The 21,784-nt window shown below is 54.7% G+C and overlaps 6 protein-coding genes across 6 annotated transcripts in view; 3 read left to right on the forward strand and 3 right to left on the reverse strand.

Moving 5' to 3' along the window:
- Nucleotides 1-2,535, reverse strand: part of GUITHDRAFT_118346 (hypothetical protein) — a gene marked incomplete at both ends in the record, with an annotated part of 3,585 nt that extends 1,050 nt beyond the window's left edge. Inside the window, 13 exons of the mRNA XM_005822352.1 lie at nt 317-385; nt 446-502; nt 552-584; nt 675-722; nt 769-846; nt 892-951; nt 1,231-1,250; nt 1,300-1,357; nt 1,449-1,501; nt 1,554-1,605; nt 2,258-2,324; nt 2,401-2,446; nt 2,493-2,535. Of these exons, the coding sequence (XP_005822409.1) occupies nt 317-385; nt 446-502; nt 552-584; nt 675-722; nt 769-846; nt 892-951; nt 1,231-1,250; nt 1,300-1,357; nt 1,449-1,501; nt 1,554-1,605; nt 2,258-2,324; nt 2,401-2,446; nt 2,493-2,535 (684 nt within the window). The remainder of the gene's footprint in view (nt 1-316; nt 386-445; nt 503-551; nt 585-674; nt 723-768; nt 847-891; nt 952-1,230; nt 1,251-1,299; nt 1,358-1,448; nt 1,502-1,553; nt 1,606-2,257; nt 2,325-2,400; nt 2,447-2,492) is intronic.
- A 1,781-nt stretch (nt 2,536-4,316) lies between these two features.
- Nucleotides 4,317-5,774, forward strand: GUITHDRAFT_165965 (hypothetical protein; the record flags this gene model as incomplete). Its single annotated transcript, XM_005822353.1, has 6 exons — nt 4,317-4,433; nt 4,485-4,553; nt 4,760-4,957; nt 5,016-5,108; nt 5,423-5,523; nt 5,578-5,774. 6 exons carry the CDS (start codon nt 4,317-4,319, stop codon nt 5,636-5,638), a joined length of 639 nt encoding a protein of 212 aa, XP_005822410.1. The 3' UTR covers nt 5,639-5,774.
- A 76-nt stretch (nt 5,775-5,850) lies between these two features.
- Nucleotides 5,851-9,399, reverse strand: GUITHDRAFT_118348 (hypothetical protein; the record flags this gene model as incomplete). Its single annotated transcript, XM_005822354.1, has 11 exons — nt 5,851-5,913; nt 6,208-6,295; nt 6,531-6,628; nt 7,029-7,091; nt 7,512-7,589; nt 7,707-7,814; nt 7,869-8,213; nt 8,267-8,417; nt 8,675-9,025; nt 9,070-9,280; nt 9,330-9,399. 11 exons carry the CDS (start codon nt 9,397-9,399, stop codon nt 5,851-5,853), a joined length of 1,626 nt encoding a protein of 541 aa, XP_005822411.1.
- Nucleotides 9,400-11,781: 2,382 nt separating this feature from the next.
- GUITHDRAFT_51608 (hypothetical protein) lies at nt 11,782-13,419 on the forward strand (the record flags this gene model as incomplete). The annotated part of the gene is made up of 2 exons (XM_005822355.1): nt 11,782-12,019; nt 12,077-13,419. Coding segments are annotated over 2 exons (1,581 nt in total), but the record flags the coding sequence as incomplete, so codon positions are not given.
- Nucleotides 13,420-16,127: 2,708 nt separating this feature from the next.
- GUITHDRAFT_118350 (hypothetical protein) lies at nt 16,128-17,932 on the reverse strand (the record flags this gene model as incomplete). Its single annotated transcript, XM_005822356.1, has 6 exons — nt 16,128-16,208; nt 16,255-16,317; nt 16,572-16,705; nt 16,749-16,783; nt 16,994-17,816; nt 17,863-17,932. The coding sequence occupies 6 exons, from the start codon at nt 17,930-17,932 to the stop codon at nt 16,128-16,130; spliced, it is 1,206 nt and encodes a 401-aa protein (XP_005822413.1).
- A 2,407-nt stretch (nt 17,933-20,339) lies between these two features.
- Nucleotides 20,340-20,579, forward strand: GUITHDRAFT_46437 (hypothetical protein; the record flags this gene model as incomplete). Its single annotated transcript, XM_005822357.1, has 1 exon — nt 20,340-20,579. A coding segment is annotated over one exon (240 nt), but the record flags the coding sequence as incomplete, so codon positions are not given.
- Between the last annotated feature and the right edge of the window lie 1,205 nt (nt 20,580-21,784).

Genomic DNA, 21,784 nt, shown 5'->3' on the forward strand with positions numbered 1-21,784 from the left:
GATCAGGATCAGGATCCAGGATCAGGATCAGGATCAGGATCAGGATCAGGATCAGGATCAGGCTCAGGATCAGGATCAGGATCAGGATCAGGATCAGGATCAGGATCAGGATCAGGATCAGGATCAGGATCAGGATCAGGATCAGGATCAGGATCAGAAAAGAAGCAATGTGAACAGGCTGCGATGCAGCGAAGCAACAGAGTCTCCTTACTTCCTTTGCTCCTCAGCTTCTCGCACCTGCCAACCCACAGACACCCGACCAAGGAAGAAACGTCACGGCCACACTCGAGGAGGAGCATGCAGATGATGACGTCACCGATTCTCGCAGTTGCTCGGCCTTCCTCCTCTCGTCCTCCAGGATGCTCCTCAAGTCCGCGATCTTGCTCTGCGGTAACGGAGCCCTTGAGTCCCCAGCGCCAGGTCAGCACGTGCCCAGTCTGCTCACCTTCTGCATCTCGAGCGACCTCGCATTGTGGGAGATGGCAGCTTCTAACTCACGCTCCTGGCACTCGATGAGACCGTGATGAGCTCGACGTGGAGAGTTTTCTCACCCTGTAGTCGCTCTCTGACTGAAGACTCGAAGGCTGACATGAAGGAATCAGCGCTTATTTCTTTCTTCTCGCCCCATCTCTTTCCCCTCTCCCATTTCCTTTCCTCCCTCTCCTCACACTTACCCCAACTACTCCCACATCATCCCTCGTTCTCCCCTCCTCAATTCTCTCCTAGACCATCGTCTCCTCTCCTCCTCGCCCCTTCATCTCCTCTCACCTCAGGAGCCTCCCGGAGCTGCTCGAGATGCTGCTCGAGCTCTGCCACCTTGGCCGTTTGAAAACGGATGAACTCAGCCTGCAGTGCTCATGAGACGGCATCCTGCCCTGCAAACGACTTCACCTGCTTCTCCACCCTAGTGCGAAAGTCGCTGATCATGGTTTCCTTGGCGTGGATCTCGTTCTGTTTCAAGTCAAGTCAACGTAGGGGTTCGTCATGCGGAAATAAGGAGAGGAGAAGAAGGTGAGGAAGAGAAGGGGAAGGAAGAGAAGAGGGGGGTGGGGGAGGGGGAGAAAAGGAAGAGAAGGACGAGGAAGAGGGAGAGAGGGGAGAGAAAAACTAGGAGGAGGAGGAGCAGGAGGAGCAGGAGGAGCAGGAGGAGAAAGGGTTTAAGAGAGAAATCTTGCTTTGAGAACAAGCAAGAGACGTGGGGGGATTGTGAATGTCGTACTTGGATATCACTCTGATTTCCTGATCGTATGCTTGCCAACTTGATTCAGATAACATGTCAGTGACTGGCCCTCTCAACACCCTGACGGCTCGCCACCTTCGCCTCCAGATCTTTCTTCTCCGTTGATAACGCGTCAGCCTGAACATATTGAGTGTCAAGGATAGATACTTGAGTAAGGCATTGAATAACATAACAAAGAAGACAAACTGTGCACAACAAAGTTGCTCACCTTTCTCTCCAGATCTCTGACGACAGAGCGCAGTCCATCGAGGCGATGAAAACCTTCATTGAAACATCGGTCAGCGTGTCGTGCACGGCACTGGGTAGGACTGACCATTCTCACTCCTCCCTTCCTCCAGCTGCGCCCGTCTGTTCGCCAGCTCGTCCTGTCCAACCGAGCAAATCAGCTCCTGCAAGCCTCGATCCATGAAGAGAGAGGCGAGAGGAGAGAAGAAATGAAACGAGGAGAGAAGAGAGCGCAGGAGGGAGGAGGAGGAGGGAGGAGCAAGGAGGAGCAAGGAGGAGCAAGGAGGAGCAAGGAAGAGGAGGGAATAAGATGAAGAAGGAAAGACGAAGAGCGAAGAAGAGGAAGGGAGAGGAAGAAAGTCCGGTCTCGCCTTGGACGCTCTCAGTTGGGCCTCGAGCTTTCGGCATCTGCAGGGCGTCAAGACTAGTTGGCATGCTAGGGATGGTCGAGTACCTTGCATCGGTCTCATCTGTTTTCGATCGAACCCCTTCCTACCAGGAAGAAGTCACTGCCATCGGTTTGAAGTGAAGCCCGGACAGTTCGGGGTCCGAGGAGTGATCGTGGTAGGGGGACAGCAGCAGCAGCAGCGAAAAGAGAAGCAGGAGGAGGAGGAGGAGGAGGAGGAGAAAAGTGAGGAGGGAGAACGAGAACGAGAACGAGAACGAGAACGAGAACGAGAACGAGAACGAGAACGAGAACGAGAACGAGAACGAGAACGAGAACGAGAACGAGGAGACATGTAACATGAGGAGCAAACGGGTGAGCGTCCAACATGAGAACGGGAGTCATACCCTGAATAGAATGAACTTTTCTCTGAACGCCTCATGGTTTCGCTGAAGCTCGAGTAGCTCCTCATTCCTGACGCGGGGCAATCGAGATTGAGGACGAGGAGCCAAGAATCAGAACATTTCAAAGAGAGGAAGCGCGATCGCACAGCATATACCTCCTCCTGATCTCTAACGTCTGCCGGTCGACGACGCCTTCGGTCGCCGTCAGTACAGGTCGTCACCTATCCACCATGCTCACCCTGCAGCTCGTCTGCCTGCGCTTTCAGCCTCTCCTTGTCCATATCGAGCCCAGGTATCTTGAGGCAGACTTATCAGCACACGGTCGCAGCATGCGGCTGAGAACGTCAACCTGATTCGAAGGCGGTTGATGCAAGCGAAGATCGGAGCTGCAGGGCCAAAGCAAGACAGAAACATCAGAGTGTCTTACGTGATGAGGAAGAGAGGTCAACAGAGGTCAACAGAGGTCAAGAGAGGTCAAGAGAGGTCAAGAGAGGTCAAGAGAGATGGATAGACATAGAGAAAAGTTCCAACGTTGTTGAGCGCATGTCAGGGAAACTTGTCATGGATGGTCTCCTGAGGGAAAGTCTCACTCTCCCTCGCCCTCTATTCTCCTCCACGCTTCTCACCCTTGCTGCCATCGATCCTGCTGCTGGCTCTGCGCAGAGTTCTGCTACAACTCTGTCACTCACTAGCAAACAACACCCTATCCCTACTTGCTGCTGAAGCTCCTCATACATCTGATCAAGACACAGTCACCCTCTTGTCGCTGGCGCAAGGGAACAGCACAGCACTCACCGCCCTCTGTACGTCCAGCTGGCTCACTCGATGCACTTGAGGCTGAGAGTTGAACGACATGGGGTTCGAACTTGAAGGCATGGGAGCTCCTCGCTGCCACCTCCTTTCAGTGCTCATCTCAATCCCTCACGGCAGCGTACCCCAGTTTGCTGCAGGTAGGATGGCTGGTAAGGGTTCCCTTGAAAGGAATTGACGCCGTTGTACCCCTTTGTGTGTCGCGTCAGTCTACGGCAACATGGCATTGCATGCACTACCGGCATCGGCATCTGAGGGGCAGGACTGGTGAAAGAGTACATGCTCTTGTAAAAACGTCAGTCGTAATCTCGGCATGTGAGCAATATGCCCCCTCCCCTTTTCCCCCCTCTCCTCCTCTCCTCCTCTCCTCCTCTCCTTTTCTCCTCCTCTCCTCCTGCCAGCAACCATCCTTTGACTCCCTCCAACCTGGACCTCCATATGACCGTCTCACCGGCTACCCACCCTTCATGCGCTTCTGTATCCCTGATCAACCAGGGACGGCTTTCCCCCTGCCTCACCTCGCTCTCCTCTATATCAAGACTCCTCCTCTCTCATCCCCTCCCTCCCTCCTCTCATATCTTCCTTCCATTCCTCATCCTCCCCCTCCCGTCTCTTCCCCTCCCCTCCCCTCCCTCCCTCCCTCCCTCCCTCCTATCCGCGTCACTCCACTGCCATTTCCGTTACGTCTGAGGGGCGTAAATAACGAACTAAAAGTAGCCCTCATCCCCCTCCGTAAAATTGTAAAAACAATTTTTTGCGGGGGTATTGCGGCGAAATTTCGCAGGGATGGCAGGGGAGGAGGGAGGGAGGGGAGGGAGGGAGGAGAAGGCAGGGGCAGAGGGAGGGAGGAGAAGGCAGGAGGAGGATGCAGAAAGGTAGACAGAGGGTATGTAGAAGGAGCAGGAAGGCAAATATTGGTTCACAGGGTGAAAGATGTGTTGGTTTGTTTGTTGGCAATCAACCTAAAGGATGGGGGGAAAGGGGGTGGAGGAGGGATGCGGTAGAAATGCAGACATTGGCGTGATACATTCGCGGTTTCAATGCGATAGAAACGAGGATGAGATGTGCAGCAGACGTGACACTGTGTTGGTCGCGGTCGACAGCAAAGGTTTGTGAATCGCACGTGAGAAACAAGAAAGCTGAGGGAGGTCAAGGAGAGAATGTGCAGAACTCGTTGAGAGGATGAGGAATGGAGCGGGGGTGATAGATAACTGAGCTTGCCGTGCTTGACTTCGTCCATCGTAGGGGAGAGATGAGCTCTTCGTGGGCGGAGCTGTTTGATCAGATGTGCAACATCAGCGAAAGGTCAGCCGGTTCGTCGATGGAGGGAGAGCAGGCGAAGAATGAGAAGGATGCGTACTACGAAGAGGTCTTCCTCTCTTGCTGTGCATGCGCATTGTTGTTGATGGAAAGTTCAAAGATGTTGAGGCAAGCCAGGATGCATGCGTCGGAACAAACTTACGACGGGACGTTGAAAGCCCTGGCCATGGTGAGGAGGAGGAGGAAAGAGGCAGGTGGTGGTCAGAAGCAGGAGGGGGCTGGAAGGTGCAGGAGGGGGCTGGAGGAGGAGCGAGAAGCAGGGTGGGGAGACGGGGAGAAGCAGGAGCAGGAGCAGGAGCAGGAGCAGGAGCAGGAGCAGGAGCAGGAGCAGGAGGCGTGAGAGTTTGATCGGCAGGTGGTCCTGATGTTTCTCAGGTCACTGACGTGATCAGAGAACGAGGGGGGGGTGAGAAGGCTGTGCTAGAGGCTCTCAAGAATGCTCGTGAGAACCATCAGCGGGTTGTAGCCTCGTCTGCTCGCCCTGGCCCCGAATGGTTCCTCCTGCAGCCTGTGGGGACTGAGAGTGAGCTGGGGACTGAGCAGTCTCTCCTTGCAGACAGCGGGAGGGAGCGGGTAAGGAGCTTTCTCCCCGGCATACGAGCATGTGAAACATTGACGGCTGGTTCTTCAGATCATCATGGACGCGGCGGAGGACGGGAGCAGCGTGCTGTGCCGGGCGTGCGGGGCGCTGGTGAATGCGAGTAGGATGATGGCACATCAGCAGGTGCTGGATGTGTTAGTGTGGGTGCTGGTGTTGTTGAGATGATTCCGACTGTGCGGTCTCATGAGTTGTGCGATGCTTCAACGCGTTGTGTCAACGTGTTGTTTCAACGTGTTGTTTCAACGTGTTGTTTCAACGTGTTGTTTCAACGTGTTGTTTTGTTTCAATGTGTTGTTTCAATGTGTTGTTTCAATGTGTTGTGTCAACGTGTTGTTTCGACGCGTTGTTTCAATGTGTTGTTCAACGTTTTGTTTCAATGTGTTGTTTCAACGTGTTGCCTTGCCCCAGCACTGCCTCCTCTGACAGTGTTGTTAAAGTTCTGGTGCAACGCACTTGCAAGCGAGGATGCGGAGATGGAGGTCGACAGCAGCGAAGTCCCGCCGCAGCTGCTCTCAACTCCCAACGTGCAACCGAGCAGGTCAGGACGGCATCCGTTCATGCTCCTGCCTCGTCCGCTGAAGCCTTTCAGCAGCAGTCTGTTCGAGGAGGTCCGACTGAGACCTGGGCCGATAAAGTTCATGTACGAGATATGACCGGGAGGGAGGAGTTTGCCATGGTGTCTTGTTGAGCTCTTGCTCAGCGGAGATACCTCGATAGTTCGATCTTGTTATTTCTCCCTCCCTCTCTCCTCCTCCCTCCTCTAGTCTTGCTGTGCTGCTGCCGGTCCCTTGCCCCTTGCTCCTTGCTCCGCCTGTACCAACTCATCCTCTTCCTCGTGCGATAGACAGCAGCTTTCCTGCTTGCATCACTGAGATGACGGGGAGGACGACTTCACTCGCTCCAGCAGACTCTGGAGGGTCTGGTAGCCCTGCTCTGAAATCAGGAGAGACAAGTAGCGGAATGAAAGCCAAACCCCCACTGTTTCATACATCCCCTTCATCCCATCCTTTCACTTCGCCTTTCCCCGCACACCTTCCACAATTCCATCCCCTTCCCTACCTCTTCTCTGCCCACCTCTCCCCTTCTCCTCCCCCTTTCTCCTCTCCCCTTCCCTTCGTCTTCCTCCTCTTCCCCCTCCCCCCCTGCTCTTCCCTCCACTTCTTTCTTCCCCCTCCTCCTCCCTCCTGTTCTTCTCTCGTCTCGTCCCCTCTCGTGTCCTTACCTCGTGCCCCTCGAACGCATCCTTGGACTTAACGAGGGCGGAGCTGAGAGCTGAACGAGCTGAGAAGAGTTTCTGCGAGCTTCCTTCCCTGGGCGAGGTAGACAAGTTAGCAGGAGGAGAAAGTTGAAGAGATGGTGAAGGTCGACAAGGAGACCTTGGGAGGGAGGGGGAAGAAGAACAGAAGAGTGAGGGAGGGAGAGGGGAGGAGGAGGGGGAGAGCTGCAGAGGAGGAGGTGAGGGAGGAGGACAGAGTGCGGAGGGAAGAGGGAGGAGGGTGAAGGGTGGAGAAGCGAAGAGAAGGGAGGGAGGGAGGGAGGAAGTACCTCAGGTAAGCGTCTGTCAGGCGCGACAGCACGTCCACGACTTGCTCGAACTTGTTGGCATCTGACTGCCATCCAGCTGACTGACTCGCCCTGAGAGCCTGGGGAGGGAGAAATCAGATAGAAGAGAGGAGAAGGGAAGAGGAAGGAATGGGAGAGCTCGCACGATAATGCAGAAGCGAGATGGGGTGAGAAAACTTGAAGATATCAGGTGAAAGGAACTTGTGTTGGGGTGGGAAGATCCTATTCTGCTCCTGCTCCTCCTCTTGCTCCTGCTCCATCCTCTATCCTCCTGCTCCTGCTCCTGCTCCTGCCTCTGATCCTGATCCTGATCCTCCTGCTCCTGCTCCTGCTCCTGCTCCTGCCTCTGCTCCTGCCTCTGCTCCTGCTCCTGCTCCTGCTCCTGCTCCTGCTCCTGCTCCTGCTCCTGCTCCTGCTCCTGCTCCTGCCTCTGCTCCCGCTCCTGCTCCTCCTGCTTCTGAATCAGCTGCTCTTGCTGACCTTGCTGTGGCAGTCGAGCTCATGCGCAAGATTTCCTTCTTCCTTGAGCCACTCGGCGTAGATCTGAACGAAATTGAGAGAAGTGAAGAGGAGAGGAAAGAGCGGAAGGAAGGGGGAGAAGCGGGGGGGGTTGCAAGAGAGCAGGGAGAATGAGAGAGGAGAGAGGAGAGAGGAGGAGAGAGGAGGGAGAGGAGGGGAGAGGTGGGGAGAGAGGAGGAAAGCTGCAGACCAGCCAGTAGCGATGATTGTCTGTAATGCCTCCAAGAGTGCTGCAGGTCTAAAGGAAGATTTAGAAGGATGCGGGAAATAAAGGACAGGAGCTCGAGCACGAGCACGAGCACAAGCAGCAGGAAAAATAAAGTTGAAGGAGTAAGGAAGGGAGAAGGGGCGAAGAGGGAGGAGGAGGGAGGAGGAAGGAGGAGGAGGGAGGAGGAGGGAGGTGAAGGGAACGGAGGATGGAGGAACCTTGAGTAGCTTCTCGACCCCCATCACGAAGCTTGTATTCTTCTCCTCCTCCTCTTGTTTCTTGCCGATGGCACATCTAACAAGCACCTCGAGGATCTGCCAATTACCCTCAACACCAGCACCAGCACCAGCACCAGCACCAGCACCAGCACCAGCATTAGGAGGAGGAGCTTGGGAGGAGGAGCATTGGGAGGAGGAGGAGGAGAGTCAGACCTCGATGTCAACTTCTTTTTCCTTGAGTGACAACAACTCTACAGTAGCGTTGAGGACAAGCTGCCACCTCTTGAGACGAATGGCTGCTGTACGGTAGTTCTCCCAGATCTAAAGTAAGAGATCAGGGGGAGAGCAAAGTGAGGTCGTCATCATCATCATCACCACCACCACCACCACCACCACCATCACCACCATCACCACCACCACCACCACCACCATCACCATCACCATCACCATCACCACCACCATCATCAGCACCATCATCATAACCACCACCACCACCACCACCACCACCACCACCACCACCACCACCACCACCACCACCACCACCACCATCATCATCACCACCACCATCACAATCACAATCACAATCACCATCACCATCACCATCACCATCACCATCATTATCACATCTATCTTCATAATGACACCTGGACAGCTCCCCAGCGCATCTTCGGCATCCTTCCACAGTTCGAATAACCTCTCATGCAGAGTAGAGCTCCTTCCCTGATCTTAAAATCTCAAACTTGTCGAGCAGAGCAGAACATGAGAGATCTGACATGGAGGAGACGCTGCTGAATCCCAACCGCTCTCGCCGACCACCATGGCAGGGACAAGGGACGGACTCTCGACTCTGACATCACGTCGAACAACAGGGTGATCGCGGCTCGAAGGTAGATGGGCTTCTCCGCTCCATCGTAGAACATTTCACTGCCGGGATGTGTTAGCAATTCAAGGGGAAGTCTTCAACGCTCATCATCGTCATCGTCATCTCCATCATCATCATCATCTCCATCATCATCTCCATCATCCTCAGAAGCAGCATCAGCATCTCACTCGCAATCAGCCTTCTTATGAGTGACAAAACGATCTAAATGCAAACTATTTCCAGGATTGCATTATCAACTTCCAAACACAACGCCAAGACAACAACAACAGCTTCGCTAAGCAACCAACAAGCTACAAACCTGTCTTGCTCCAGCGCATGCTGGCTCGCCGCGTTCAACTTCGCCGCCGTCTCGCTCGAGCTCTCTACCTCGGCATGGCAGGGAAGGGGAGAGAAATGAATCTTCATGGGAGGGCCAGTCCAGTTGCTTGCAACAAACACGTTCAAGAATATCGCTCCCATCCACATGACAGCCAAAGCACGCGACTGCACGTCCTCTCCTCCTCCTCCTCCTCCTCCTCCTCCTCCTCCTCTCACAAACTCCTGCATCCGCTCCTTCAAGTCCGCAAAATCCCTCGACTCGCACTCCTCTGCGCTCTCCTCCTTGAACTCGTACGCCCCTTCAAAGGAGCAGGTCCGCTTCAGAAATTCCCTGGGCAAGTCAGGTCACGACAGAGGACACAGCCGCTGCTTCACCTGGCAAGGAGCAATCCTCGAGCAATCACGCCATCCTTCAGCGATTGGCACAGCAGCAGGGCCGCCTCTGCCATGTCCTCAGCCTTGTCGAGCTGCAAGCCTGCGAACTTTGACAGCACTCGCTCTTCCTCTGCGCGCTCGGACGCCTCCCGCTCCTGCACGAGATTCTTGATCCTCCTCGCGTACTCAGCAGCTGTCTCCCGTCCTTGCACTTTGACAGCAGACAGTCAGGCGTGGGCCACTCACCTCCTCCCCCTTACCTTGGTTGATCCGCTCGCCATCGTTGCCTGAGATCGCTTGTAGCTCGTCGAAGACGCTCGGTTGAGGCATCCTGCCGAGCAACTTTCAACAAGAGACACGAATGTACTCGTCTCCTCTCTTTCGGCAATGAGAAGAACGCAACGCATCCCCAAGTGCTTCAGTTCCCTGGTTCTTGCTGCTGCTCATCGGATCAGAGCCCTAAGCTGATCGCAGCATGCATCTCCACTCCTCTTCTCCCTCCTTCCTAGAACTTTCTGAGCTAGCTTGGACAGCTACTGTTAGCAGCACGGTCTAACCTCATACTATGCCATGCCATGCCATGCCATGCCATGCCCTTGCTTGCTTCGCCCCCTTCCCTCTTCACGTGCCATGGCGAACATTCTGCAAGATTTGCATGGGCCCCCCTCAGGTCCGGCCGGGCCCGGGCTGCAACCGGCGGAACTGAAAAAGCGCCGGGCCGGGACTGGAAGTATCCTGAAGGATACATGTGATCCTCTTCATTTCTCGTACCTCAAGGTGACCCCCGTTCCTGGGCGATTCCAGACCCCACCGTGTTCGTGGACTGAAAAGTACCCCCCCTTTTCCCCGCCCCGTAGTGTGGTATTGCAGGAAATGATAACCCTACCCTCAAATTTCAAGATCTTTCTGAGCACCTACGTATCCTGTAACATTTTATTATTGAAGTCATAGGTAAAAATGGTCATGCGATCATAGACTACCACCCCTTCATTCCACTACCCCACATTAATGGGACCCACCCGTCCACTTCCACCCACCTTTCTGCCTTGACACCACAGGATCCCCGCCGCCGCAAACCATGCAGCTCTCCCGAGATGGCCGCAACGCGCATGCACGACTGAAATCATCATATTACTCCTCTGACATGACGCCATGCATACTCCTCTGACTACCCTCAATCCCTCTAGCGTACATGGTCCCATCCAAAAGCTTGCTCCACCACATTGATCGCAACTTGCAGCGCATTTTTCTTAGCTGCAAGCGTGCATATAACAGGGAAAGTTACTATGCCATCATCTTCTGCTCTTCATCTACAACACAAAGTTCGTGTCATCCTCCTGTTTCTCTACTCTCCCACACCTTCTGATCATGCTGTACACTCGTTTTATCCAAAATCTTTTGCTACCAAGTTGCTGCCGTACTTTGAGTCCTGACTGTTCCTGGTGATCCAGTCGACCTCATGTGCTCCTTCACCTTCCTTCCATCACTCTAGAGAACATACTATCTGTAATCTTAACGAAATTCCCCCCTCTCCTGTCCCCTGTTCGGTCTTTCCCTGATGCCGACTGTGTCTCTTCACTTCTGACAGACCTGTGGCTCGCTCGTTTTTGCATTTTGCGAAACATCCTTGTGTGGCTCTTTCATAGTTGACAAGTGTATGATGTGTCTGTGTCTCCATAAAAATACTCCCTTCAATGCTGCAGTTTCGATCCGTTGCTAAATTTTGGTAGATTTACCTTCCAACCGATGCAACTCAAGCGAACGTGCTTCAATTTTGACAAAATATGTCTGCGCATTGCACTTTGGTGATTTTTCAGGCATCTATGGTTCATTAGATACAGCTTACAGCTTTGTTGAGTGGATTATCTAGCCTCCATAGACTTTCACACCATTCTCTCAGACCACTTCTGTTTCTCTGCATAACGTCCCTTGCCGCCCATTCTCAGCGCTTTCTCCTCCTCGGATCCTTTCATGCGATACTAACTGCTTCCTCAGAGTGCAGGCCAAATTGGTGTCGCCATGGATCAGCCTTCAGAGACGGGGGGCTTAGGCAGCAAACGACCTGCAACCAGCGACCCCCCTGGTACGGTCCCAGAAGCGAAGATCGCCCGAACGACAGGAAGCGTCACTGAAACCTTCGGTGAAGGAGCCTCTCCCCCCATCTCGCTGCCGCCTATAACGACTGGTGGGAATGGTGGACTCGGAATCCTACCCAAACCTGGCTCGCTGCCTGCAACTGTTCCTCAGGGCCTCAGCGCGCAGGTCACGCCGTCCATGCTGCATCAGGCAAGCACGTTGCAGAGGAACGTGATCCCGTCCGGCAAGCCTGTCTTGTCTCATCCCAGCCCTTTGGCCTCCTCTGTGACTCCTCAGGTCCTTCCTTCGCCTCTCATGCTCAACCCGCAGGCAGGTGGAGCAGGACAGTCGCCACTGACTCCGGGCCTCACGGGCCCAACCTTGCAGCCACTTTCAAGTCTCACTCAAGCAACAACGGGACCTCTAGGTCCAAAGCCTGGCAACCCGGGTATTGCTCCTATCCAGCAATCCGTCCCGCACATTGGAAGCTTGCCGTCAGCACCGCAGCCCAACAAGCCCCCGCAGCAGCATGTTCCACAGGCTCTGAGCAGCATTGCTTCGTCGGCAGGAGACGGATATGTCGTCAGAAGCCCTGGAAATCCTGGAATGGCCGGTCGGGTCAACGATGCGAAGAAGCAGCTGAAGGAAACAGATGCTCTGGACTATTTGAACCAAGTCAAGAGTCAGTTTGGAGACAACCCTGAGGTCTACAACAAATTCTTGGATATCATGAAGGACTTCAAATCCCATTCTATCGACACCCAGAAGGTGATTGAAAGGGTGTCGAAACTTTTCTCGGGCCATCAAAATTTGATTTTGGGATTCAACACGTTTCTTCCTCAGGGTTACAAGATTGAAATCCGGCAGCCGACAGGTCAGGCCCCGACTGGACCCAACAATCCAATGGCCTCTGCAATGCCACAAATGCAAGCAAACAAAAAACCGACTCAAGCAGCGAAAAAAAGTGCCCCTGAATTCGATCATGCTTACTCATATGTCTCGAAGATCAAGCAGCGATTTGCAAACGACCAGGAAGTCTACCAGAAATTTTTGCAGATCCTTCAGAGGTACAAGGAGGAAGGATCGGCGATTGCGCAGGTCAAGCAGCAGGTCGCTGAACTTTTTGCTGGTCATGATGATTTGCTTGGAGAATTTGGAAACTTCCTGCCAGACCCCGCAAACAAAGCAACGAATCCGCAGAAAACTGTCAAGAAGAACAAGCCAGTTACAGTCAAGACTGAAGGCGACAAGAATGCAGGTCAGAGCACAATGCAGGCTACCGCCTATGCTTCTGCGCAATCAACGTCGCAACCACAAGATTCTAACGCAAAGCAACAAACGAGCGCAGTAAAGTCCAAGACAGAGTCAACGAAACAGGAGCAAGGCTCGTCGCAATCCTCGTCGTCCAAGTCTAAGAAGGTTGAGAAGAAGTCGGAGGCTGTGGATCTACACAAAGAAGTAGCCTTGCTGGAAAAACTGAAGCAGAAACTGATGGAGCAAGGATCGAATTGCTACTCGGATTTTTTGAAGTGTGTCAGTCTCTACATTCAAGATGTTTTGTCTGCACATGAGTTGGTGACAGTTCTTGAGGATATGATGGTCAGCCCAGGCATCCGCGAAATTTTTGACGACTTGAAGGGTTTCCTGGGTATAAGAGAAGGTTCAGGAAACAAGTATAAGTACCACATCCCAATCAGCGAGATCGATTTCAGCAATTGCCTTTCGGCTGGAATCAGCTACAAGAGCCTCCCGAAGGACTACCCACTACCGGCTTGTTCTGGGAGAACAGAATTGTGCGAATTTGTCCTCAACGATGAATGGGTTTCGGTTCCATCCGGATCAGAAGACTTCAATTACACTCATTACAGGAAAAACCAGTACGAAGAGTCACTATTCAAGTGTGAGGACGATCGATTCGAACTGGACATGTTGATTGAAGCAAATGCTTCAACTTTGAGACTCTTGGAGCAGATTGTGGATGAAAATGACAAGGATAGGAGCCGAGCTCAGAAGCTGAATCTGTCTTCACTCAAGGCAATCCACTTCAAGGCGATCGAACGAGTCTACGGAGATTATGGTCCGGAAATTGTTGAACATCTCAAGAGAGCTCCTCGTGTTGCGCTCAATGTCGTCTTGCCGAGACTGAGGCAGAAAGATGATGAATGGAGGAAAGCGCGACGAGACATGAACAAGATCTGGCGAGAAGTATACAAGGACAACTACTACAAGTCGTTGGATCATCGCAGTTTCTACTTCAAGCAGGTAGACAAGAAGGGATTGAGTGCCAAGAACTTCCTGTATGAGATCCGATCTGCGTACGACTTTGGGATGTCGAGCCAAACGGAAACTCCTTTCTTGACATTTGACATGGGAAGGAGGGATATCCACATGGACATTCTCGAAATTGTGAGCAAAAGCGCATCAACTGAATTCCTGGAAGGAGCCGAAGCAAGAGTTACGAAGTTCTTCACTTCATTCGTTCATGTCATGTTTGGATTAAAGAAGCGAAGCCTCGAGGACTTGAAGGCGAAGGCTAGATGCCTTGGACGCAAGGAGAGAAGGTATGAAACCTTGACAGAAAGACAGAGCAGCTCGGCTACGAAGAAGTCGACTCCTCTTGAAACGAAGGATCAGGATGAGGAGATGAAAGATGAAGATGAAGAACCGAAAACTGAGAATGCGGGTGAAGGCGTGAGTGCCAAGGAAACGGAAGAAGCGGACGATCTCGCTGAAGAAGAGTCCTTGAAAGGTAGCAAGAGTGGGAAGGCCAAGGATGACGAGGACGACGAGGACGAGGACGACGAGGATGCGGAAGAAGAGGAAGAGGGCTCGGAGGAGGAGGAAGAAGATCTGTGGCAAGCTGTTCACAATCTTTCGCCTGATTGGATCCCGTTGAAGATATATTCCGATGCTGAGGAACGAGACCTCGATCCTAATGCGATCAAAGTCGATCAAGGCGTGAAGGTCTTCTATGGGAATCTATCATGCTACGTCTTCTTCCGGCTGTATCAGAAGCTGTATGAAAGGCTTCTGAAAGCCAAGGAACTTTCTGCAGCGATGCAAAAACAAGCCGACGATGACGCAGATCTGCGAGAGGGAAACGAAGGCAAAGCTGGCAAGAAGAGCACTGAGGGAGAAGAGGAGGAGGGCAAGGCAGGAGGTGACTGCGCGATGTCTGCTCAAGAGTCGGTGTACGACAAGTTCATGCGGATGCTGGTGCAGCTAGTGGAGGGAAGCATAGATACCTCCAAGTTCGAGGATGACTGCAGGATGCTTCTGGGGACCAACTCTTACGAGCTGTATACTCTAGAGAAAGTGGTCGAGAAGCTGCTGGGTCAGGTGCAGGCCCTGACTTCGGAGATAAGCACGCAGAGCGGCTCTCGGCATCTCGCGCTGCACGAGTATGAACGTGTACGAGCTGGGATGGAAGCGTCGGAGGCGGAGCTCGATGAGAAGTCGTCGACGGAGTACTTCAGCAACGCTTCGTACCTGACCGGAGAGGACGGGTGCTTCGGTTTCTTCTTCGATACCAAGCGTGACGTCCTGACGCTCGCCCTGCTGGAGATGAAGCATAGTGGGAAGTGCGATCACAAGTGCGAGAAGAGAAAAGAGGACTGGTTCGACGATTTCGTCGCAATCGGCAGCGTGATTGAAGACCGAGAGAAAGTTCCTTATCTGATCAGGAACCTCGAGAAGAAGTCAAGTGACGAAGCCAGTAAGCGAATACTTGTTGAAGAGCTGGAGCAGTATGCTGGGTTGGAGATGCGATATGGCGAAGACAAAGTGACTTTCTGTGCTCACACCTGGGACTACCAACACAGACCAAAACGTTTCAGGTGTCCTGCAAATTTCAATACCAGCATGCGATCCGAGAAGGTGAGGATGTGGCAAGAGGAGCGCCTGAAGAGGATACCGATGGAGGTGGAGGAGGAGGAAGCGAGAAAGAAGCTGGAGGTGAAGGAGGCCGAGAACAGCCCGGACAGTGAGGAGGAGGCAGGGACAGATGCGGAGATGACGAACACGGATGTCGCGAACGATGCTGAGGATGAGCAGAACGACAACGAGCAGGAAGACGATGGAGGTTTCGACCACCTGGTGGAGGAGGCCGGGCGATACAGCAAGGAGCTGAGTGAGAATGACTTGCAGCCAGACGAGAACTCTCAGGTAAGAGGTGCTCGATGATAGTCCTTGCTGTGAACTTGCGTGCAGGACCAGGCAGAGAGGTCGGAACAAGCTGAGCCTGAAGCTCAAGCCGAGGAGGGGCCGGAGGAGGGACAAGAACAAGGTGGGGAGCCCGAGCAGCAGCAGCAACAGGAGGAGCAGGAGGAGCAGGAGACGAGGCCGCGACGGAGCTCAAAGAGGGGAGAGAGGACCTCGAGGAGGGAGAAGGGCAAAGTCGTTGAGCAGACCAGCCCAGCAGAGGTGAGAAGTGTGCGCTGCTTGTGCTGGAGATGACCTTGGCTACCCTCAGCCCGAGAGCAAGGGAGAAGCAGAGAGCAGTGGGGACGCGAAAGGAAAGACATCCAAGACAGAGGTGAGGAAGAGGAGGCCTGACAGCGGCGGGGGAGAGAGGATCGAGAGGGGTAGGAGGGAGAGGGGAGGGGTCCAGGGGAGGCGCAGTGCAAGTTGGGGGTCAGAGGAGGGGGTGGGAGAGTTGGCAGGGAGAGCAGGAGGGAATCTGAAACCATGGCGTTTGATAGGAGGAGAAGGGCGAGAGCGAGGAGGGCGAGAGGAAAGCCGGAGCAGAGAAAGACTCTTCGTCTCGACAAGGGAGGAGGAGCAGCCGGTCAAGGAGATGACGGGCAAGCTGCTCGCTTCTTGCCCCCTGAGCTCGTCCTGTGCTAGCAGCACGATCGATGAGAGCTCTGGCGAGCCAGTCACGGCAGCAACTCGTAAAGACCTCGTGACATTCATATCAACCTTGAAAATTTTGAAACATGACAATCTCCCTCCCCAGCACCATCTCAGCTATCCACAGGCCTCTAGAGCTGGCTGGTCTCAGCCTCGGCGACCCGCTGGTCGATCACCCGCTCGATCTCCTCCCTCACGTGCCTCGTCTGGGCCTGCTGGGGGTCAGGTGGAAGACGAGCAGGGGAGGAGAAGTTTCACCGCCTGGAGGTTCATAACCTTCTCGAGGTTGCGCATGCTCGAGTCGATGCTCTTGCCGAGATTCTGTTGAGAGGTCAAGAGGAGGGACGCGGAAGATGCCAAGTCCTCCTCCCCCTCCTCCCCCCCCCCCCACTCCTCCTCCTCTTCCCTCTTCCTCCATCTACTCTCCTCCTCCTGTCCGCACGCTGACCTCATCTTTTCCTCTTTCGTCCCCCTTATTCCTCTAACTCCACCCTCCACCTGACTCTCACACACCCAGTCTCCCTCCTCCCCGCACCCGCTCTCCTTCTCATCCCTCTCTTCTCCCCTCCTCAGACCTGCAAGCTCTCATGCAGGGAAGCGGCTTCCTCCTTGCTCAAGCTGCAGTTGATGGAGCTCAGCTCGTTCTCGCTGCGGTATCTCTCCACGTTCCGAATGACTTGCTGCACCTCCTCCTCGAAACTTTCGCTGCCTGTCAGCCGCGTCAGCCGCGTCCCCTCCCTCCTCCCCGTCACCCCCGTTGAGTATTTCCGACAGCCTCTTGGACGGCCTGCCAAGTTTGTCAGGCAGGAAGGAGGAGGAGATGGGGGAGGAGGGAGGAGAAGAAAGGAGGGAGCGAGGTTGGAGATCAAGAGCAGGAACGAGAGGAGGAGGAGAAAGGAAGGAGGGAGACGCGAAAACCAGAGTGAACGGGGCAAAGAGCAAAGAAAAGCCAAAGGAGGAGGAGGTAAAGGTGCTGGGGAGGATCGAGAAAAGGTACCGAATAGCCGGATGTTCTAGGGCCTCTCCCTCCCTCCCTCCTCCTCCTCCTGTAGCCGCGAACTTCTTGGCCGTAGAGGGGAAGACAGACAAGGGCGACGAGATGGACCGCATGCTGAGGGAGATGGGAGACATCCCGCAGAACTCCATCAAGTCGTTCTCCACCTCCCTCCTTGCGAGCTTGCTCGTCCTGGCCTTCATGCGCATCCTCCCACTCCATGCACTGGAGCTGTCTGCGTCTCCTGCCGCCGTCCCGACCATGTCCTTGAACAGGTCTTGCTGTACCGCATCATCAGCTTGAAGCAAGCCCGACCCTCCGTCCTCCGCATTCGATCCCTCCTCGTCCTCCTCCTCCCTCCCAGCACGAAACCAGACTCTGCTCCTCCCGCTCGCACTCGTGACTCCATCCCCTCCCGTCTTCAAGGCTGTCGACCAGGGGGGCTGCAGGGCGGGAGGGTCTGGGCTGGTTTGATCGCTCATCCTCCATGTCTGACTTCTCTTCGCTCCCGTCCTGCTCAGCATCGCGTCCATCACACGCGATCGCTCGGGGGTGAAAGTCAAGCTCGCTCCTCGGAAGGAGTCCATCCCCATCAAAAGTTCCGCTGCATCTCCATTCTCCTCCACCACCGCCTCTTCCTCCTTGTTCCTCCCCTTCCTCATCTCAGCCGTCTCCGTCTCATCCTTGTTCTCCTTCTCTTTCTCCTCCTCCTTCTCCTTCTCCTTCTCCTTCTCCTTCTCCTCCTTCTCCTTCTCCTCCTCAGCTTCATTCTCCTGCTCCTCTTTCCTCCAGCTCTCAGCACCAGCCACGTCTACGTACGCAGCTTCTGGGGGTCAACCGTCAGGTCAAGGAGCAAGGCGAGGCGAGCCCACCTGACTGTCGGCTCCTCCTGCTGCTGGGAGCAAGCTCGGCATCAGCATCAGGATCCCTGCGGTGAGCCATCGCTCCGCCTGACTCGCCTCCTCGGCTGTGGTAGGAAGTGGTTTCCTCCAGTCGAGAAGAGCTGGTGTCGTTCGGTGGGTGAGAAGGAGCGACGGGTCTGGAGGAGATGGAGGGGGAGGCGTGCAGTGATAGCGCTCCTGGTCCTGCTGGTGACATGTCATTGCTATCAACAACGACGAGACCTCAGTAGATCGCGCGCACGAAGACAAACGGGACATGAACACAGTGACATGCAAGATGATCGCAGAAGCAACAAGGTGTGAGACAGTCAGACAAGGAAAACGCAGAAGCAAACAAGATACACGGCAGCAAACAACATGTTCACAGTCTCAACAAGCTTTGCGACGTTCACACTCTTCCTCATCCCCACCATCTCCCTCACGAGTCTGTCGGTAGACGCTTGTCCTGTCTGTGACATACGACAAGATCCCGTCTATCCTCCTGCTCAACCCAACCATCCCCTCAGTCATCTACATCGTCACCTTCACACCCTCACCTTCCCGTCCTCGTGATCGACCGCTCGAGCGTATCCGCTACCTGCGCTGATATCCCTCCGTCATTGGACTGCTCGATCCCTTCCAGCGTCTGTTTCGCTCTTCTCAGAGCATCCTGCACCGCATGCTGCAAACGACGTCAGGCAGGGAAGCTGCCGCAAGAGGACCAGACGTGGTCATGGAAGCTGAAGTTGGCTCCTGACGTCGACCCCGACGAGAACAGGTCGCTCCTCCTCATCGATCACGCGAGCATGATAGGGAAACTGACGGCAGCAGCGAGGTCAGGACGAGTGCCAGCCAAACTGCACCAAGCAAATCCATGACAGGAGGGAGGAGGAGGAGGAGGGAAATGGTTGAAACATCCAGGTTGGTACAGATTTGTCGTGGGAGGAGGAGCAGAGGGTACATGGAGCCTCCTGGCGACCCAGGGGACCCCAGCAGAGGAAGTGGAAGAGAGGAAGGAGTGAAGGTGCAGAGGAAACAATTGAAGAGCAGGGAAACAGAGGTCAGCGGCAAGGGATCGTAGGCATTGAGGAGTATGGACTAGATGATGGAAGGCTGTCTAATCCATCGGGAAAGGAAGGCGATGAGAGGGGAGGGATAGAGACGGTAGGAAAGACATACGTTGAAGAGGAAGGGTGAAAGCAATAAGAGTTTTGGCAAGTAGAAAGTGAGATCGAGTGGGTTGTTGAAACGTTGGCGAAGAACGGAAAGTGCAGGTGAATATCAGGGGGAAGCAACGAGGCGGGTCCGAAGTATGACGAGGAGGAGTTGGAGCTGGAGCACGTCGGGGATGAGTAGGAGCAGAAAAAGCAAAGGAGGGGGAATAGACAACAATAGGAACAGCAGCAACGAGGAGAACGAGAAGACGAGGGCAAGGACGAGGAGGAGAAAGAGGAGGACGAAGACGAGAAGGAGAAGGAGGAGGAAGAGGAGGATCAGGAAGACGAGAAGGAGAAGGAGGAGGATCAGGAGGACGAGGAGGTGGAAGTGGTGGTGGTGCCAGAAGCCGAGGTGGTCAAGTTTCGCAATGGGCAGCCATGATACTCGATTTTTTACTCAAGTGAGAATATTTTCAAAAGACTACTAAAGCCATCCGAGAGTCGGATCCCACTGGGCCACTCAGTGACTGTCCGGGCCGCGCCGGCGGCCGGCGGTCACTGCCGCGGCCGCGCCAGTGACAGTGACCACCGGGTCACTGGTTTCACGCCGGGCGCGGGGCCGCCTTTGAACGTGGCCGCATTCAAATTCAATTTCAAATCTCCCCATTCATATCTTGTCAAAGCCACTGTAAGTTTCAAACCTATTGAGAGTGGGACCGGGCGGCACAGCCCCCTACGTGACTACTAAAAACTAACTTGCAACGGTACGGTGGCCTTGAAGGGTGACAAACTTACCACCCCTACCCCTTTCAGTGACGGACCAACTGGCATGCAGACTCGCTGCCTCTGATTTCTCCTGCTCCCCGACCCTCTCTAGGCTCCTCCTCCAAGCCCTACAAGAACCGTCCAGTCTCCTCTGCCTTCGTGTTTCTCCACCAGCCACTGCCCCCCTCTACACCGCCAGATCCCCTCTGTGTCCCCGACCTCCTCTCTACCCTCCTCCCTTCCTCTCCTGCAGTCCCCCGCCCCCCCCGCCTGTCGCCATACGCGCAGCCGTCGTCTCGTCGGTCCTATCCAAGCCACGTCCCCTTTTGACGCGACGCTCTCGCCATGGACCCAGAGCTGCCTGCGCCCTCCGACGAGCCATGGAACTACTCGCTCGTCGCCTTCGTCCTCGCCTACGACGAGGCTCCTCCTCCTGCCCCTCCTCAAGACCCGTCGCCCAGCTCCGGAGCCCCCGCCGCCCCCGCCGCCCCCGCCGCCCCCGCCGTGCCCAGCTCGAGCCAGGCTGAAGAGCGGCAACGCGACCCTCGTAACCGCTGGACGCCTCTCGAGCATGCTCGCTTCGTCAAGGCCCTGCGCGCCTACCAGTCGACGACGAGTACGAGCGAGACCAGCGACGGAGGACGAGGAGCGGTGCTGGGGCCCGGGGTCGCGCGGAAGATCGCCGAGTACGTCAAGACTCGCACGGAGTCGCAGGTGCGATCGCATGCGCAGAAGTACTTCCGTCAGCTGCAGAAGGACCGGGAGGAGGGGAGACCCGCGGGGAGAGGTCAAGACGGAGCGGGAGAGAGCTGAGGGGGCTCTCTCGAGGATGAGATTGGTATTTCTAGCCCTGGCTCAGCTCTGATCATGAAACTGAGTCAAGATGAACATTCCTAGCGGATGAATCTGTGTGTCAGGTTTGCAACATCAACGAAGAATGCTCGTGCCGCAATCCAGGTTTGTCCAACAGTTTGAGAAGCACTCGTTCAGCCTTTAAGGGTTGTTACTTTTCTTGTTCCATGAGTTGCTTATATCCGAGTGGGTTTTCAGTCTCTCTCTTTGCTCCTACATATCTTTCAATCTCAGTCAAGCCCGGACGCATCAAGTTCGTCTCAGTGATGCAGCCCTAGCATTGATGCATCTGCAAGCTTGGAGCACCATCGCGCCTGCGCAGGCCTCCGAGCAAACATAGCTGCCTTGGATACTAACAGATACCCGCATTGACGATGTTTAGTCACAATCCCTGTCGCTATGTGACAACTTTGAGTCTGAACTGTAACGTGAGATAAAACTTGCAGTGAGCATGGATGAGTCATCAACCTCACCGTAAACCACTCCGACTCAGCTTTCTCTTTCCAGATGATAGTCGTTGACTTCTCGTTACATCCTTCAGCTTCTCTTCTCAGATGATAGTCGTTGACTTCTCGTTACATCCGTCAGCTTGTCTTCTTCAGATGATAGTCGTTGTCTTCTTGTTACATCCTTCAGCTTGTCTTCTTCAGATGATAGTCGTTGTCTTCTTGTTACATCCTTCAGCTTGTCTTGTCAGATGATAGTCGTTGTCTTCTTGTTACATCCTTCAGCTTGGATGTAACAAGAAGACAACGACTCTGCTCCTCCTCTGGCCGTATATCCCTCCAATCCCTGTCCTCAACTTCCTCTCTACCGCCTCTTAGCGCCTTCTGATCAGCTCATCCTCTGTCTTCCCTCACTGCTCTCTCCCTGGACCCAGAGCTGCCTGCGCCCTCCGACGAGCCATGGAACTACTCGCTCGTCGCCTTCGTCCTCGCCTACGACGAGGCTCCTCCTCCTGCCCCTCCTCATGACCCGTCGCCCAGCTCCGGAGCCCCTGCCGCCCCCGCCGTGTCCATCAAGGCCCTGCGCGCCTACCAGTCGACGACGAGTACGAGCGAGACCAGCGACGGAGGACGAGGAGCGGTGCTGGGGCCCGGGGTCGCGCGGAAGATCGCCGAGTACGTCAAGACTCGCAC

This window comes from Guillardia theta (genome assembly GCF_000315625.1).
Source record: "Guillardia theta CCMP2712 unplaced genomic scaffold GUITHscaffold_126, whole genome shotgun sequence".
Taxonomy (NCBI): domain Eukaryota; class Cryptophyceae; order Pyrenomonadales; family Geminigeraceae; genus Guillardia; species Guillardia theta.